General features: G+C 45.7%; 1 protein-coding gene and 1 pseudogene across 12 annotated transcripts in view; one reads left to right on the forward strand and one right to left on the reverse strand.

The window, feature by feature from the left end:
* LOC309648147 (zinc finger protein 550-like) overlaps nt 1-16,550 on the forward strand; it is a 142,108-nt gene that overhangs the window by 74,886 nt on the left and 50,672 nt on the right. For 10 of the 11 annotated variants that reach the window (XR_014256495.1, XR_014256496.1, XR_014256497.1 and 7 more), the window contains exons 2-3: nt 4,212-4,338; nt 5,412-5,507. Coding sequence is in view for 3 of the 11 variants with exons in the window: in XM_082436440.1 (XP_082292566.1) it covers nt 4,212-4,338; nt 5,412-5,507 (223 nt within the window). In the remaining 8 variants the exon portion in view is untranslated. Of the gene's footprint in view, nt 1-4,211; nt 4,339-5,411; nt 5,508-12,600; nt 15,852-16,550 lie in introns of those variants that run through there. The other variant, XM_082436439.1, reaches the window with a different exon arrangement.
* LOC309648222 (atlastin-2 pseudogene) lies at nt 515-4,203 on the reverse strand (annotated as a pseudogene). Its single transcript has one exon. The product of its transcript is annotated as an atlastin-2 pseudogene (transcript).

Below are 16,550 nucleotides of genomic sequence, written 5' to 3' on the forward strand. Positions count from 1 at the left end.
TACTCAAGAAGATAAATATCACAAATATATCAAAAACTTCAAATTGTCTCTGCATTCACACACTGACATGAGCCACAAACATTCCTTCACAGAGACTGTACTCATTAGCCTACCACAGAACCAGATTTTGTCATAAACTACAAAACTTTTAATACAAAATCGTGTTTATATATTTATAATTCATATACATGCCCTATCTGTGATTTAGAAAATAAAAGCTGCACACTGTATAGACACTCTTAACTCATAGTTGTAGGCAACATTTTTGGTTGGAATTTCTCCCCCAATAAAATTAATGGCATATTTTATGTACATGAAGGCTAAACTGCATAAAGACAGTTCAGTTTCCCAGATATGCATCTCCTTTTAGGACAGGTTTATAAATTTAAAAAGGCAAGACAAATGTACACCTCAGAGTCATTTTCTTAGCTACAAGAGTTGTCATGTAATTTCTGTGAAGTTTCTGATACATGCATTTATGTAATACTGGTATTGAAGGCAGTAAAGCAATATGTACTTTTTTTTTTTTATATGCTATTCTTGTCTGCTTACATTCTTTTTATGTATGTATGTATGTATGTATGGCTGTGTTGGGTCTTCGTTTCTGTGCGAGGGCTTTCTCTAGTGTGGCAAGCGGGGGCCACTCTTCATCGCGGTGCACGGGCCTCTCACTATCGCGGCCTCTCGTTGCCGAGCACAGGCTCCAGCCGCGCAGGCTCAGTAATTGTGGCTCACGGGCCGAGTTGCTCTGCGGCATGTGGGATCTTCCCAGACCAGGGCTCGAACCCGCGTCCCCTGCATTGGCAGGCAGATTCTCAACCACCATATTGCGCCACCAGGGAAGCCCACAATATGTACTTTTAATGTCGTGGCTCGATAAAGGCTTCATTGTCATTCCAAGCTGATTCTTGATACAGTGATTCATAACTTCTCTAAAAATTAAAATTTCAATGCGACACTGTGTTAAAGAGACTCTAAATAGATTTCTTAAAATATTTCCCTGAAATATCCTTTACATAAGACAGATTTCACTAACATTAGATTAAGTAAAAAGGGAAAAAAAAGAATTAAACATGGCACAAGTGTGCATGAAAACTAATGCTCCTCAGCCAGTCTTCATGTCTTAGGAGCCATAAATAGAATGCTTAAAACCAACAAACAATTTCACACTCTGTGGCAGCCATCTGTGATTGATTGTAAACTTTGGTTTATTTTTATTTGAGTTCTCATTGTACAGCAAGCATGAAAAAAAGAAAGAGTGGAGTCCATGTGGGGATGAACTGTCAGTCGGTCTGTCTTTAATCTGGCATGATGAGACACCTGGTCAGTCAGGCCTGCTTTGATAGAGTTTGTTACAGACTGCCTTATGTTTTCCTCTGTCAAATTATCACCCAGGGGCTTCAATACCTGTTCCCATAGTGTTTCAGCAATCTGATCAATCATTGTTCCAATTTCTCTGAACTCCCCAGAGTATGTAACATATGCCCAAGTACAAAGAGACGTCAGTGCTAACCCCATGACAAGGTTATACAGACGGCTATAGAGTTTAGGCCAACGAAGCCAGTCAGTCCTGAGATTATATACATAGCAAACATGACTGCAAACAGTGTGGCAGGGGTACGAGCAGCATAGAAGATATTTTTGCCATCATTGTGCTTTATAAAATTTGCATAGGTTTCATCTATTTCAGCCTCAAGCTGGTCCAGATAACAGTGGTAGAATTCATCTCCACCCAGTTTTTTTACTGAACGAAACTGTTTAATCGCCACTTCCTTGAGATCCAGGTGTTTTCTCTTCCAGATCTGAAGGTGCAATGTAAGACTTGTCCCCACCGCCTACCTGCTCCATACTTTCTCTCTTGCTCCTGCTACTGCAGCAAAATTATTAACTTCAGCTGTTGCCTGAAGCATGGACTTTTTACATAAATTTTAATGTAAGCCTTAAAGTATTCTACAAGATCTCTACAAGTGACTTTAGATCCACTTATCTCTTTTGCTACCAAATTTTCTGGGGCAAGTAGCACTGGAACCAGATTTCAAAGCTCTCGTTTAAACTCTTCATCAATATCTTTCAATCTCCCATCAAAACTAGGATTAGTTGCAACTTTAAGACTAGGATGTGGCAAAAGGAAGCAACCAAGATTTGAGAAACAATTGTGAATGTGCTTCCTTACATTCTGTAGCTCTTCAGGTTGATTTTGTTTTACCTGAAATCTCTTTTCAAGGAATTGGTTTCCACCTTCCAAACCATATGAATGTTCGTAAGGATAACTCCAGTTTCGAATCAAAAGCATTAACGTCTGAAATGGTTTCTGGTAGATTTCTTTCATTGCAAGTCTGCCATATTCTATAAATAATTGCAAGTGTTGAAGATCATCTTCTTGAATATTTTGAGACAAATTATATAGAGAGCTAGTCATAGTGCTCAGAGCAAACACTGTTGCACAATCTCTGATAGTTGACTGGCACCCTGGGTATCCATTAACAGCACAGCCACTTTTGTTCATTCCAGACATATGCCTGTTGTTTCTCTTTCGCAACCAACTCGCCATGTAAGACCAGTCAGTGGTTCATTGTTTCCACCAATCCAACTCTCAGAATCCTTGTTATACATATATCTAAGCATGAAGTCCAGTAGAAATGATTTCCCTTTACAAAAAGCTCCTGCTTCACTACTATGTGAAGATCTCGTATGTGCTCCTGTAGCAATATCTGCTCCAAAGCTTCTTCATCAAGCTCAAAATTACGGTCATCTTCATGTGCAAGAAAAATCTGTACTGGACATGGTTTCTTCATAACCTCATCAGAGTTTACTAGATCGTCATCTTCATAATTCTCACCTAGGAGGGTCGTGGACGAGGCGTGGTTAACCCGGGTGTTTGGGTCCCTGGTTCACCGCCGGCGCCACAGCCCCTCGTGCAGCTGCTGCCTCCGCACTGCCTCGCCCCCGCCACCTTTTTTTTTTTTTTTTTGCCGCGCAACATGGCTTGTAGGATCTTAGTTCCCTGACCAGCTATTGAGTCTGAGGCCTCAGTAGTGAAAGCGTGGAGTCCTAACCACTGAACCACCAGGGAATTCCCCCACTTCTTTTCCTTAAATTTGAGGTTGTGGTTGATTTTCTAGAGCTGCCTGGGCCTCAGGCCTCTGGCTGTGACATGGAGGTGACGATGGCATTTACCTTGTGGGCTGTGGATTAGTGAAAGTCACAAAATACACTGAACACTTAACTGGGCCAGGCACTCCACAGCATCTGGTGGGGGAATATTTTCTCTTTAGTTCCAAGAATTGGTATAGTGGAAATGATTGTTGTATTGATGTGGAAATTGATGCTTGGAGAAATGATGGGATGTCGTCCTCCCCATGATCACACTGCCAGCAAGTGTCAGATTTCCTATATATATATAAATTTATTTATTTATTTTTGGCTGTGTTGGGTCTTCGTTGCTGCGTGTGGGCTTTCTCTAGTTCTGGCGAGCAGGAGCTACTCGTCATTGCGGTGCGTGGGCTTCTCATTGCTGTGGCTTCTCTTTGTTGCGGAGCATGGGCCCTAGAGCACACGGGCTTCAGTAGTTGTGGCATGCGGGCTCAGTAATTGTGGCTCACGGGCTCTAGAGCACAGGCTCAGTAGTTGTGGCACTCGGGCTTAGTTGCTCCGTGGCATGTGGGATCTTCCCTGACCAGGGCTCGAACCCGTGTCCTCTCCATTGGCAGGCGGATTCTTAACCACTGTGCCACCAGGGAAGTCCCGAGTGTCAGATTTAAGAGTATTCATTCAAACCCCAGAAATCTGGCTCCAGAGCGAGGGACCTTTAGTCACTTTACCGCAGCGTGTGAAACCCTCAGCCTGGGGCAGGTGCACCGTGAGGACCAGGGAGGCTCAGCACCTGTCACTTTGCTGTTACCATTGTTGGAATTATCATCATGATCATTTTTCCCAGAGCACGCACCATCTGCTACCAGTCCTTATGGAACACCATTGTCTGTGTCATCTCCAGTGGCTTCCTTCACGGGAGGCTTTTCTCTCAGCCACAGTTGCGTTATATCCAGAGGCTGCTTCCACCTCCCCCTTGAGCCCAACACAGAACTCGGCGATCAGCAGGCCTCGGTGGTTCAGGCCTGGGTCTCTCTGCATCTTCACCAGCAACAGAGTGACAGGGTTGATCCTATCCAAGTGCACAAGCCCAACACCACTACCTGTGTTTGACTCTCCAGGTATTGGTGACCTTCAAGGATGTGGCCGTGACCTTTACCCGGGAGGAGTGGGGACAGCTTGATCTGGATCAGAGGACCCTGTACCAAGAGGTGATGCTGGAGATCTGTGGGCTCCTGGTCTCACTGGGTAAGTGCTCAGCTCTCACACCTGTGGGGGACCCCAACCTCCTTGTTTCCAGGCTGATCAAGGTCACAGGAGTCACCTTTCCTCCTCCCCACAGGCCCTGCATTTTTCTGGTCGCTTCTCCTCCTGCCTGGTCTCCCTGTGTCTGTAGCAGTGATCGGTGGGATAGAAACAATGTCCTTCTGAACACCAGCCCTCATCCCAGTGCCCAGCACCCTCGGGCCTCAGTTTGAGGTCCTTGTTGCAGATTCCACTGGAGGGAAGCTGACTGGCCCAGCCTGGTGGGGTCAGATGTCCCCACAGCCCAGTTAGCAGGGCTGTTCTCAGACGAGTGGGTGAGTCAGGGAGACCCCTACATGGCACTTGTCATCAGTGCCACCCAGGGATCTTCCTAAACAGCACAATCTTGGTTCAAAGGCCCCTGGTGTCTATGTCATCATCACATGCTTTCTGAGGCCTGGGCCGTGATCCTCCCCTGGGCAGGAGATCATTTAGAAGGTGCACAGGAATGTCATGGAATGCCACAGGTGGACACCCTGCAAAAGCCAGTCCTTTTACCTTCTCTGTCTGGCACGCTGATTGTTGTCAAGGGAAAGTCTCAGATCAGTGTGAGTGAGTATTCCATGGCCCCCTTTGTGGCTAATTTTTCTGTTCAACAGAGGGGCCAGCCTCTAGCTCACAGCCCTGAGTCTTCTACATGAACTTGCTAGGACCTTAATGCCATTATTTTGACTTCAGCGTTGTGGGGTTTTTTTGTTTTTTTTGTTTTTTATTGGAGTATTCCCAGGGTCCCGTGGCTGTGTGTGAAAGTGGCTTGCCCCTGCGTGGGGCTGGCTTCCACTGATGAAGTTCAAGGGAAGTGGTGTTGTGTAGACAGACAGCACCACCCTCTACAGCAGTTGCAGCCCAGGAGTGGTGTTTGTGCCGTTGGATTCCCAGTCACAAATCAACATTTTCTTTACTTTGGGAGCCGCTACATTCATGGTCTTGTTCCTGTCATGAAGTCCCAGGTAGGATGGAAGGGTTTCATTCTTCTCATCAAAACACCTGCGTCCTGTTTCTTTCTCCATCCACAGGGCATCCAGTTCCCAAACCGGAGTTGATCCGCTTGCTGGAGCATGGGCAGGAGCTGTGGACGGGAACAAGAGGCCTCCCACGTAGCACGTGCCCAGGTAGGAGCCAATAGCTGCTGGGCAGGTGGGTTCACAGCAACCTTGAGAATGCATGGGGACCAGTGCCTCTGAGCTGCTGTGTGAAACCCGCTTTGTGGGGTCTGGTGGTTTCTCTCACATCAAAGTATAGTGTGCATCAGCTGGCCAGCTTGGGACCAAACCATTATTTAGAGACCCAGGCACCTTCTTCTTCTTTTTTTTTTTTTTAATTTTTAATTTTCTCTTTTTTTTTTTATTGAAGTACAGTTGACTTACAATTTGTGCTAATTTCTGCTGTACAGCAAAATGACTCAGTTATACACATATATAATTCTTTTTTTATATCCTTTTCCATTATGGTTTATCACAGGATATTGAATATAGTTCCCTGTGCTATACAGTAGGACCTTGTTGTTTATTCATCCTATATATAATAGTTCGCATCTGCTAATCCGAAACTCCCACTCCTTCCCTCCCCACCCACCCTCCTCCTTGACAAACACAAGTCTGTTCTCTATGTCTGTGAGTCTGTTTCTGTTTCATAGGTAGGTTCATTTGTGTCATATTTTAGATTCCACATGTAAGTGACATCATATGGTATTTGTCTTTCTCTTTCTGACTTACTTCATTTAGTATGATAATCTCTAGTTGCATCTAGAGACCAGGCACCTTCTGATGTCAACGTATAGCTCTAAGGTTGGTCCAGCATAATGCAGCTGGTGGAGGGGAAACGGCAAGGGATAGGGGACAGGTCACACCCAGATGCACACATACTTTACTCCCCTGTATCCCACAGGCAAGAACTAGGCATTTGGCCGCAGCTGGGTGCTCAGGACTGGAGAGTGTGGTTTTGTTCTGGGCCCAAGGAGAAAAGCCAGTGGGCTTGGTTTGTATGACCTCTGTCTACTCTACTCACCCTGCTCTCAGGAAGTCAGAGGGAGGCTAGTTTGTATGTGAGTGGGTTGTTTGAAGGTATAATGAGATAATGCAGCAAACTGCTTAGTACAGTGCCTGGTCTATAGAGAGGGTCGACTAAGGTCAGTTCTCACCGTATCCATGTAATTGTATTAATCATAGTGAGTGGTGGTATCACGCATTTTTCCTGGACTTCTAGACTCAGAGGAAAAGGGGCCTTTCTTCCCCTTGAAGTTATGATCTACGCTATACTCTCTATGGAACTCTTTCCCACCTTCTCCATCCATTTATCCATCCTCCTGTTTGTGCACAGGACACTCAGAAGCAGCCCCTTGCACTGTACCTTCCTGCCCCTCTTGCCCTTAAGAACACCAAATGGATGTCTGGGGTTTTCAGCCCCACATCTGTGCTGCTGACTGTAGCTTGAATAATCCACAGTGAGTCACAGTCTCTCCTCTCTGTCGGTCCTTCAGGCTTCTCAACCCGCTTGTAAGTGTCTTTGGCCAGCCCCACCAGCGATGCTCTGTTCCACACACCACCCCGCCCCCCATTTCTTTATTCCCAGATCTCCACTTTCGTGTCTCAGAGACCCCTCAAGCTTGTCATGCCTTAGAAGACCCCCAGGATCCTGCCCACTCCTGCCCTGTGCCCCGTTCTGAGAACGTCCTGCCATCTAAGCAGATTGGAAGATTAGCAACACCTCAGCCAGCGTCTTTCTCCATCAAACCAACATCTGTCCATCCCCAGGCCTGCCCGTTTGAGATTATCCGTGTGTCCTGAGTCCATCACCAGCACCCTAGTTCAAGCTCTCGTCGTCTTTTTTTTTTATAATAAATTTATTTATTTTATTTCATTTATTTTTGGCTGCATTGAGTCTTCGTTGCTGTGCACAGGCTTTCTCTAGTTACAGAGAGCGGGGACTACTCTTCGTTGTGGTGCATGGGCTTCTCATTTGTGGTGGCAGAGCACGGGCTCTAGGTGCACGGGCTTCAGTAGTTGCAGCACGTGGGCTCGTGGGCTCTAGAGTGCAGGCTCAGTAGTTGTGGCACACGGGCTGAGTTGCTCCGCGGTATGTGGGATCTTCCGTGACCAGGGATCGAACTCGTGTCCTCTGCATTGGCAGGCGGATTCTTAATCACTGTGCCACCATGGAAGTCCCTCTCATCATTTTTTTTTTTTTAATAAATTTATTTATTTTATTTATTTATTTTTGGATCTGTTGGGTCTTCATTGCTACACGTGAGCTTTCTCTAGTTGTGGCGAGCGGGGGCTACTCTTCATTGCAGTGCATGGGCTTCTCATTGTGGTGGCTTCTCTCGTGGAGCACGGGCTCTAGGCTCACGGGCTTCAGTAGTTGCAGCTCACGGGCTCTAGAGCACAGGCTTCCCAGACCAGGGATCAAGCCCATGTCCCCTGCATTGGCAGGCGGATTCTTAACCACTGCGCCACCAGGGAAGCCCACAACTCTTGAAAGAGTTGTCTCATTTTGGAAATGATGGACAGTTGTCCTGTGGTGTATGTGGGGGATGAGTTCCAGTGCTCCTGTAGATGCCAACATCCGTGGATGCTGAGGTCCCTTATGGTGGGCCGTCCCCCTCCATATGCACGGTTCCACATCTGCAGATTCAGTCAACTGCAGATTATGTAGTATTTTGATCCATGGTTGGTTGATCCCATGGATGCAGAACCCACAGATACAAAGGGCTGAAATCGTGTATAAGTGGACCTATGGGTTTTAGACCCGTGTTATTCAAGGATTGACTCTATATATTTGACTTCCATACCTTCTGTTTTTAAAATCTACTTAATTTTTTTATATGGGAAGTATACAGTGATACATATAAATCCTTCAAGTTCAGTTTCACTTTTTCTTTTTTCAATTTTTAAAAAAATTGTATTGCAGTATAGTTGATTTAGAATGTTGTGTTAATTTCTGCTGTACAGCAAAGTGATTCAGTTATACATATGTATACATTCTTTTCATATTCTTTTCCATTATGGTTTATCACAGGATATTGAATATAGTTCCCTGTGCTATACAGTGGGACCTTGTTTTTTATCCATCCTATATGTAATTGTTTGCATCTGCTAATCCCAAACTCCCAATCCATCCCTCCCCACCAACCCCCTTGGCAACCACAAGTCTGCTCTCTATACCTGTGAGTCTGTTTCTGTTTTGTAGGTAAGTTCATTTGTGTCATTGTGTCATTTTTTTTAGATTACACATATAAGTGATCTCATATGGTATTTGTCTTTCTCTGAGTTACTTCGCTTAGTATGACAATCTCTAGATCCATCCATGTTGTTGCAAATGGCATTATTTCATTCTTTTTCATGGCTGAGTAATAGTCCATTGTATGTATGTACCACATCTTCTTTATCCATTCCTTTGTCAATGGTGGGTTGTTTCCATGTCTTGGCTATTGTAAATAGTGCTGCTGTGAACATAGGGGTGCATGTAGCTTTTCAAATTAGAGTTTTGTCTGGATATATGCCCAGGAGTGGGAAATCAGCTTTACTTTTTACATATGTATAAACTGAGGTATCCTCCACCTCACCCAAAATTTAGACTATTTCCAGTTCTGTGGCAGGTTCCTGGTGCCCCATCCTTGTCAATAGCTTGTCCTACAGTGGTACCCACTGTTTACACTCTATCACCGTGGATAGGTTTTATTGTTCTTTTTCTTTTGGGTGAGGGGGTGCCTCAAACAACAGAAATTTATTGTCTCAGTTCTAGAGGCTGGGTGTCCGCAGGGTTGGTTTCTACTGAGACCACTCTCTTTGGCCTGTAGAATAAGATGGCTTGTTCTTGCTGATGGCATTGCTGTCATCCTAATTGCCCAGTACAACAATGAGAATAATAACATTAGACTTCTTCAGAGAATCAGAGCCAAAAGGAGATAAATCAGAGTTTTTTTTTTTTTTTTTTAATGCTAATGGACATTTTTTTTTTTTTATGGCTGTGCTGGGTCTTCGTTTCTGTGCCAGGGCTCTCTCCAGTCGCGGCAAGTGGAGGCCACTCCTCATCGCGGTGCGCGGGCCTCTCACCATCGCGGCCTCTCCCGTTGCGGAGCACAGGCTCCAGACACGCAGGCTCAGCAATTGTGGCCCACGGGACTAGTTGCTCCGCGGCATGTGGGATCCTCCCAGACCAGGGCTCGAACCCGTGTACCCTGCACCGGCAGGCAGACTCTCAACCACTGCGCCACCAGGGAAGCCCAAATCAGAGTTTTATTCTATTGATTAGGCTTCGTGTGATTATGAGGGCTAAGCGATTTCAAAATCTTCAGGGCAGGCCAGTAAGCTGGAAGAGTAGATGCTTGCAGTCCTGAGTCTGGAGGCAGAATCCCTTCCCTCCCAGGGCATCTCAGTCTTTTCTCTTAAGGACATTGATTTTTTTTTTTTTTTAAGTTTATTTATTTATTTATTTTTCTGGCTGCGTTGGGTCTTTGTTGCTCCGTGCGGGCTTTCTTTAGTTGTGGTGAGCGGGGGCTACTCTTCATTGCAGTGAGTGGGCTTCTCATTGTGGTGGCTTCTCTTGTTGCGGAGCACAGGCTCTAGGCGCGTGGGCTTCAGTAGCTGCACCATGTGAGCTCAGTAGTTGCGGCACACGGACTTCAGTATTTGTGGCTCACGGGCTCTAGAACTCAGGCTCAGTCGTTGTGGCGCACGGGCTTAGTTGCACTGCAGCATGTGGGATCCTCCCAGACCAGGGCTCGAACATGTATTCCCTGCATTGGCAGGTGGATTCTTAACCCCTGCACCACCAGGGAAGTCCCAAGGCCATTGATTGATCGGATGAGGCCCACCCACATTAAGAAGGGTAACCTGCCTTTCTCAAAGTTTGATGATTCCAGTGTCAGTCATATCTAAAAAGTACCTCACAGCAACATCCAGAATGGTGTTTGACCAAACAGCTCAGCACCGTAGCCAAGCCAAGTTGACATATAAAATTAACCACCACACATACTCGCACTGCGTCAAGAACTGTACTGAGAGCTTTACAGGCATTTTCTTATTTAACCCTCATGACACCCGGAGAAACTGAGAGTCCTCTAGTCTCTTAGGTGAGGAAATTATGACTTAAAGAAGAAAGGAGGAGGTTTCCCTGGTGGCTCAGTGGTTAAGAATCTGCCTGCCAATGCAGGGGACACGGGTTCGAGCCCTGGTCCGGGAAGATCCCACATGCCGCGGAGCAACTACTGAGCCTGCGCTCTAGAGCCTGCGTGCCACAACTACTGAAGCCCGCACACCTAGAGCCCGTGCTCCGCAACAAGAGAAGCCACGGCAATGAGAAGCCTGCACACCACAACGAAGAGTAGCCCCCGCTCGCCGCAACTAGAGAAAGCCCGCGTGCAGCAAAGAAGACCCAACGCAAGCAAAAATAAATAAATAAAATACATAAATTTAAAGAAAAAGAAAAGAAGAAAGGAGGGGCTTCCCTGACGGTCTAGTGGTTAGGGCTGTGCCCCTCCACTGCAGGGGGCACAGGTTTGACCCCTCGTCAGGGAACTAAGATCCCACAAGCCGCGCCTCAAACTGAGGCATTGTGGCTCCAGAGCTCTCCCTGCTAACACCACTCTAATGCTTCTCAACAGGGCAGAAACTCGTCTTTCATACCGTTTGACTTTGTGTGTCCCACTACCCCTTTTCTTCTGAGATTTTTATTCTCTTCTTACTGTAACCGCCCCTTCAGGCTTGCCTTCACCAGGCTTCTGGTGCCATTTTCTTCCTGTAACTCTCTTTTTTTGCTGCACTGTGTGGCTTGTGGGATCTTAGTTACCTGACCAGGGATCAAACCCAGGCCCCCTGCAGTGGAAGCATGGAGTCCTAACCACTGGAACGCCAAGGAAGTCCCTTTTTTTTTTTTTTTTTTTAAATTTAAACAGTATTTTCAGTGTTTTATTTATCAACCACTTATATAGCACTTATTACATCCCAGGCCATTTTCTAGGCACTTTTTTCTTTTTTAATTGAAATATAGTTGATTTACAATGTTGTGTTTCAGGTGTATAGTAAAGTGATTCAGTTATATATATACGTATATCCATTCATTTTCAGATCCTTTTCCCTTATAGGTTATGTTGAGTATAGTTCCCTGTGCTATACAGTAGGTCCCTGTTGTTTACTTTATATATAGTAGTGTGTATCTGCTAATCCCAAACTCCTAATTTATCTTTCCCTCCCCCCAGCCTTTCCCCTTTAGTAACCGTAAGTTTGTTTTCTATGTCTGTGAGTCTGTTTCTGTTTTGTAAATACGTTCATTTGTATCATTTTTTTTAGATTCCACATATAAGTGATATCCTATGATATTTTTCTTTCTCTGACTCAATTCACTTAGTATGATAATCTCCAGGTCCATCCAGGTTGCTGCAAATGACATGATTTCCTTCTTTTTTATGGCTGAGTAATAGTACCTTTTCTTCTTATAACTCTTAAGCACTCTCCAAGGTTGAATCTACCCATGCTTATTCCTTCCGTTTCAACCCAGTACCCCATCCTTCTTTCTTTTTTTTTTTTTAAATTAATTAATTAATTTATTTATTTATTTATTTTTGGCTGTGTTGGGTCTTCGTTTCTGTGCGAGGACTTTCTCTAGTTGTGGCAAGTGGGGGCCACTCTTCATCGCGGTGCGCGGGCCTCTCACTATCGCAGCCTCTCTTGTTGCGGAGCACAGGCTCCAGACGCGCAGGCTCAGTAGTTGTGGCTCACAGGCCCAGTTGCTCCACGGCATGTGGGATCTTCCCAGACCAGGGCTCGAACCCGTGTCCCCTGCCCATCCTTTTTTCTTTCTGGCAACTCTGACGTCTGCATTAGGACCCAGCTCATGGGACACCTCCCAGGGAAGATGACCTTTTTCTTCCCAGTCTTGCTAGGTGCCACTTCCCTACACTCTCACAGAACCAAGACATCAATCCTTGAGGCAGATGCTCTCCAGACAGTATTATTGAAACTGTCCTCCCTCCCCTACTCCAGATCCTCTGTCTCCTGGTCCGGCCTGCTGTCCAGATTTTCCCTTTAATGGTGTCAGGGTACAAGGGTCATAAAAAGTAACTGGAAATCTAGGATACATTGACGTAAAAACATAGCAGATATCAGAGGTGCTGCTTTCATCCTCATTTGTTCACTGAAGTGTTGCTTCTGTTTCTTCTGTGTTGCATCACCGAAAGTCCCCCTTTGTGTATTGGATTCTTTTCAGGTGACAGAGCAAAACGTCAGACCAGAGAGCCGGTTTTGTCTGAAGGAGCCTTGCTCCAGGGAAGCCTGACTCTGGGATCTTCAAGGGACTGCAGGTCGAGGCAAGCCAGGGATCCGGAAGGGCTTTTAGAAGTGCAGAAAGGTCAGCTGAGGCCAGAGACAGACGCCCACAAGGCGACCCATCCTGGGAAAACGAGCCTTGAAGATGATGGTTTGGAGGCGGATGATGGTGTGCACTCCAGGGCGTTTCAGGAGATAGTCTCTGAGGGAGATGTTCTCTGTGAGCGTGACCCACAGGGACCAGGAAAAGGCCCCCTGATTCATAACCTCTACAAGTGCAAGCAGTGCGGGAAGTGTTTTAACAGGAAGTGGTACCTTGTTCGACATCAGCGGATTCACACTGGAATGAAGCCCTATGAATGCAACGCGTGTGGGAAAGCCTTCAGCCAGAGCTCAACCCTGACCCGGCACTACGTCATCCACACCGGGGAGACGCCATACAAGTGTGCCGAGTGCGGGAAGGCCTTCAAACGCAGGTCGTACCTCCTGCAACACCAGCCGATCCACACCGGGGAGAAGCCCTATGAGTGCGGCCAGTGTCGAAAGGCCTTCACCCACCGCTCTACTTTTATTCGCCACAATAGGACCCACACTGGAGAAAAACCCTTCGAATGCAAAGAATGTGAGAAATCATTTAGCAACAGAGCACACCTCATCCAGCACTACATCATCCACACTGGAGAGAAGCCCTACGATTGCACAGAGTGTGGGAAGGCCTTCAGGTGCAGCTCAGAACTCCTGCAGCACCAGCGGATTCACACGGGGGAGAAGCCCTACGAGTGTGCCCAGTGTGGGAAGGCCTTTCACCGGAGCACGTACCTCATCCAGCACTCTGTCATCCACACCGGGGAGACGCCGTACAAGTGCGCCGAGTGTGGGAAGGCCTTCAAACGCAGGTCACACCTCCTGCAGCACCAGCGGGTTCATACTTGAGAAAAAGGCCTTCACCGCTGCTCCTCTTTTGTCTTTCATGAGGGGATCCACGCTGGAGGGAAGAACCCTTTGAGTGCAGAAAATTCTGGGAAGGTTTTTTGTCTGCTTTTCAAATGCACAAGTGGTCACGTGGGAGAAGACGCCTTGTGAATGCAGTGGAAATGTCAGAAGACTTCGGCCCCTGCTCATCGTTCAGAGGATTCATTCTGTGGAGAAACTCAGCGCGAGAAGCCATGCCACCCATGGGTCCGTCCACCTCTGTCAACATCAGAGAACATACCGGGAAAAGACGTTCTGAATATAACCAGAAGGACGCTCCTCAGCCGAAAGAAAAGACTTGTCCTCGCCACCTGAGAATGTGTAATGAAGAGGAACCACGTAATTATTGCCGTGAGAAAACCTCCTGTGACAGGTCACCACTAGTCACATAGAGTCATATTGGAACTTGACGGAGCTTGAGCTTTCCCTGTGAGGAAGCACAGAGGAGACAGAGTCAGGGGTCGTTGTGCGCTTATAACAACCTTCAGCCACAGGGCTCCCCCTTGGTTTGCACTTAAGCCATCTCAGCATTATGTTAAAAAGAAAACTAACAAGGGAATTCCCTGCGGAGTGCCAGTGGTTAGGACTCTGCGCTTTCACTGCAGGAGGACCTGGCTTTGATCCCTGGTCGGGGAACTAAGATCCCGCAAGCCCCACGGTGCGGCCAATAAAGAAAAAAGAAAATAACAAAGAGGTGGAGGGGATAGAGACAAAGGCTATAAACGGAAAAAACAAATGCTTTTGGAAACTCTTTCAGACTTTCTTGCCAAGCCTGTTGCAGTTTTTCATCAGTTCTGTTTTTTGGTGGGGCAATGTTTGAGGGAGAAAAGGACCCCAGCCCTTTGTTTTTATGTGTTCACCACTGTCTTGTGTCAGGAAAGTTGGATGTTGAGGGCAGCTCCACCAACATTTGTTGGAAGGCTTTGTTCTGAACATCTCTAGCCATTGGCATAATTCTTTGTGAGAAATATGAGGGCTTGAGTCATGAGCTACTTGAACTTGTAAGAAGTTAGAATACCGAAAAAAACATCACACAATACTTGTATTTTATATCTAAGGAGAGAATGGTCCACATAGGGATCGCCACATTAAAGTGTGCACCCCTAAAGACGTTGAATTTTTTTTTATAGGTAAACTCCTGTCCATCTGGTTTTAAATGCCTGATACTATCTCTCACTCTTTCTTCTTCTTCTTCTTTTTTTTTTTCAGTTTAAAAAGAATTACGTTTATTAGTATATGCACACAGTTTGCAGAATAGAAACATTTAGGATATTTAGGGAAATTCACTCTAAAATTCAACAAACCTCAGTGAAAATACGTTGTATTTGTTTAATGGCAGACAGGTAATTACTTGAGTCTATTAACTGGCTGCATTTTCAGTCTTCAATAGGTTCTTTTTTTATTTTAATTTTTTATTTATTTTATCTTTGGCCATGTTGGGTCTTCATTGCTGTGTGCGGGCTTTTCTCTGGTTGCGGTGAGCAGGGGCTACTCTTCGTTGTGGTGCGCAGGCTCCTCATTGCGGTGGCTTCTCTTGTTGTGGAGCACGGACTCTAGGCACGCGGGCTCAGTAGTTGTGGTGCACAGGCTTAGTTGCTCCCCGGCATGTGGGATCTTCCCAGACCAGGGCTCAAACCCGTGTCCCCTGCGTTGGCAGGTGGATTCTTAACCACTGCACCACCAGGGAAGCCCTCAATAGGTTCTTTGAAAAGATGTTTAGCAAGGTGGAAGATAACTTGATCCATGTCACTTAGAGGCTTTATTTATCTATTTTTTTAAATTTTATTGGAGTATAGTTGATTTATAATGTTGTGTTTCAGGTGTACAGCAAAGTGATTCAGTTATACATATACTCGTTCTTTTTCAGATTATTTTCCCTTATATGTTATTACAAAATATTGAGTATAGTTCCCTGTTCTATACTGTAGGCTGTTGTTGGTTATCTGTTTTATATATAGTAGTGTGTATATGTCAACCCCAATCTCCCAATTTATCCCTACACACCCCCCCCCAATTCTCACTCTTGATTCCATTCTACATGGGTTTTTTTCTTTTTCTTTTTTTAAATCATTCATTCATTCACTTCGATATTTATTGGATGCCAGAATCACTGTTCTGAGCACTTGAAAGGCATCACTGAACAAAACAGGTTGAAAAAAGAAACAGTCTTGCCCTGCAGAGTTTACATTAGCAGCGTAATAAACAATAAATTGTATAAAATACTAGAAGGTCATAAGCGTTACCGAAGGGAAAAAATGGAGCAGTGTAAGTTGAATGAAACACACCAATCTGTGAGGGGATACGAACACGTCATAATTTTAAATAGAATGGTTAAAGTGGGGCCTTTTCTCAAAGCTGATGTTTATGCAAAAACTTGGGAAGAGAATAAGTGCTAGCTATGTGGGTATTTGGAGAAAGTTCTCTCCATGTAGAGGGACCGTCCAGTTCAAGGGATTTACGGCTGGGACATAACCTGGAATATTCGAGGCACATCAAGGAGGTGATGGAGCTGAATCAGTGATGAAGAGAGGGAATAGTAGGAGATTAATTCAGAAAGGAAATTGGGAGTCCAATTGCAGTCAAACGCTGCATAACACTGTTAGGGTCTTGGCTTTGAATGAGATGGGGAGACATTGGAGGATTTGAAGCAGAGGAATGGCTTGACCTGCCATGTCTTTGAAGGGTCACACCGGCTGATGTATTGAACGTGGCTTGTCGGAGGGTTTGTTTTCTTTATTGTCTCTGACAGCAAGGTGCTCATCCTGTATGGCTGTGGCCTTCTGAGGTGAGTCCTAGTTCTTTCCTCTTTCCGCTGTTTCAGCCTCTCTAACCCTGTGGAAAGGACTGGACATTTCCAAGTCCCCCTCTGCAGCTTTCTAGCGGTTGAATTATAGGTAAAACCAGTAAAATAAATGTTTG

This window comes from Balaenoptera physalus (assembly GCF_965194825.1).
Source record: "Balaenoptera physalus genome assembly, chromosome: 19".
In the NCBI taxonomy this organism is placed as follows: Eukaryota; Metazoa; Chordata; class Mammalia; order Artiodactyla; family Balaenopteridae; genus Balaenoptera; species Balaenoptera physalus.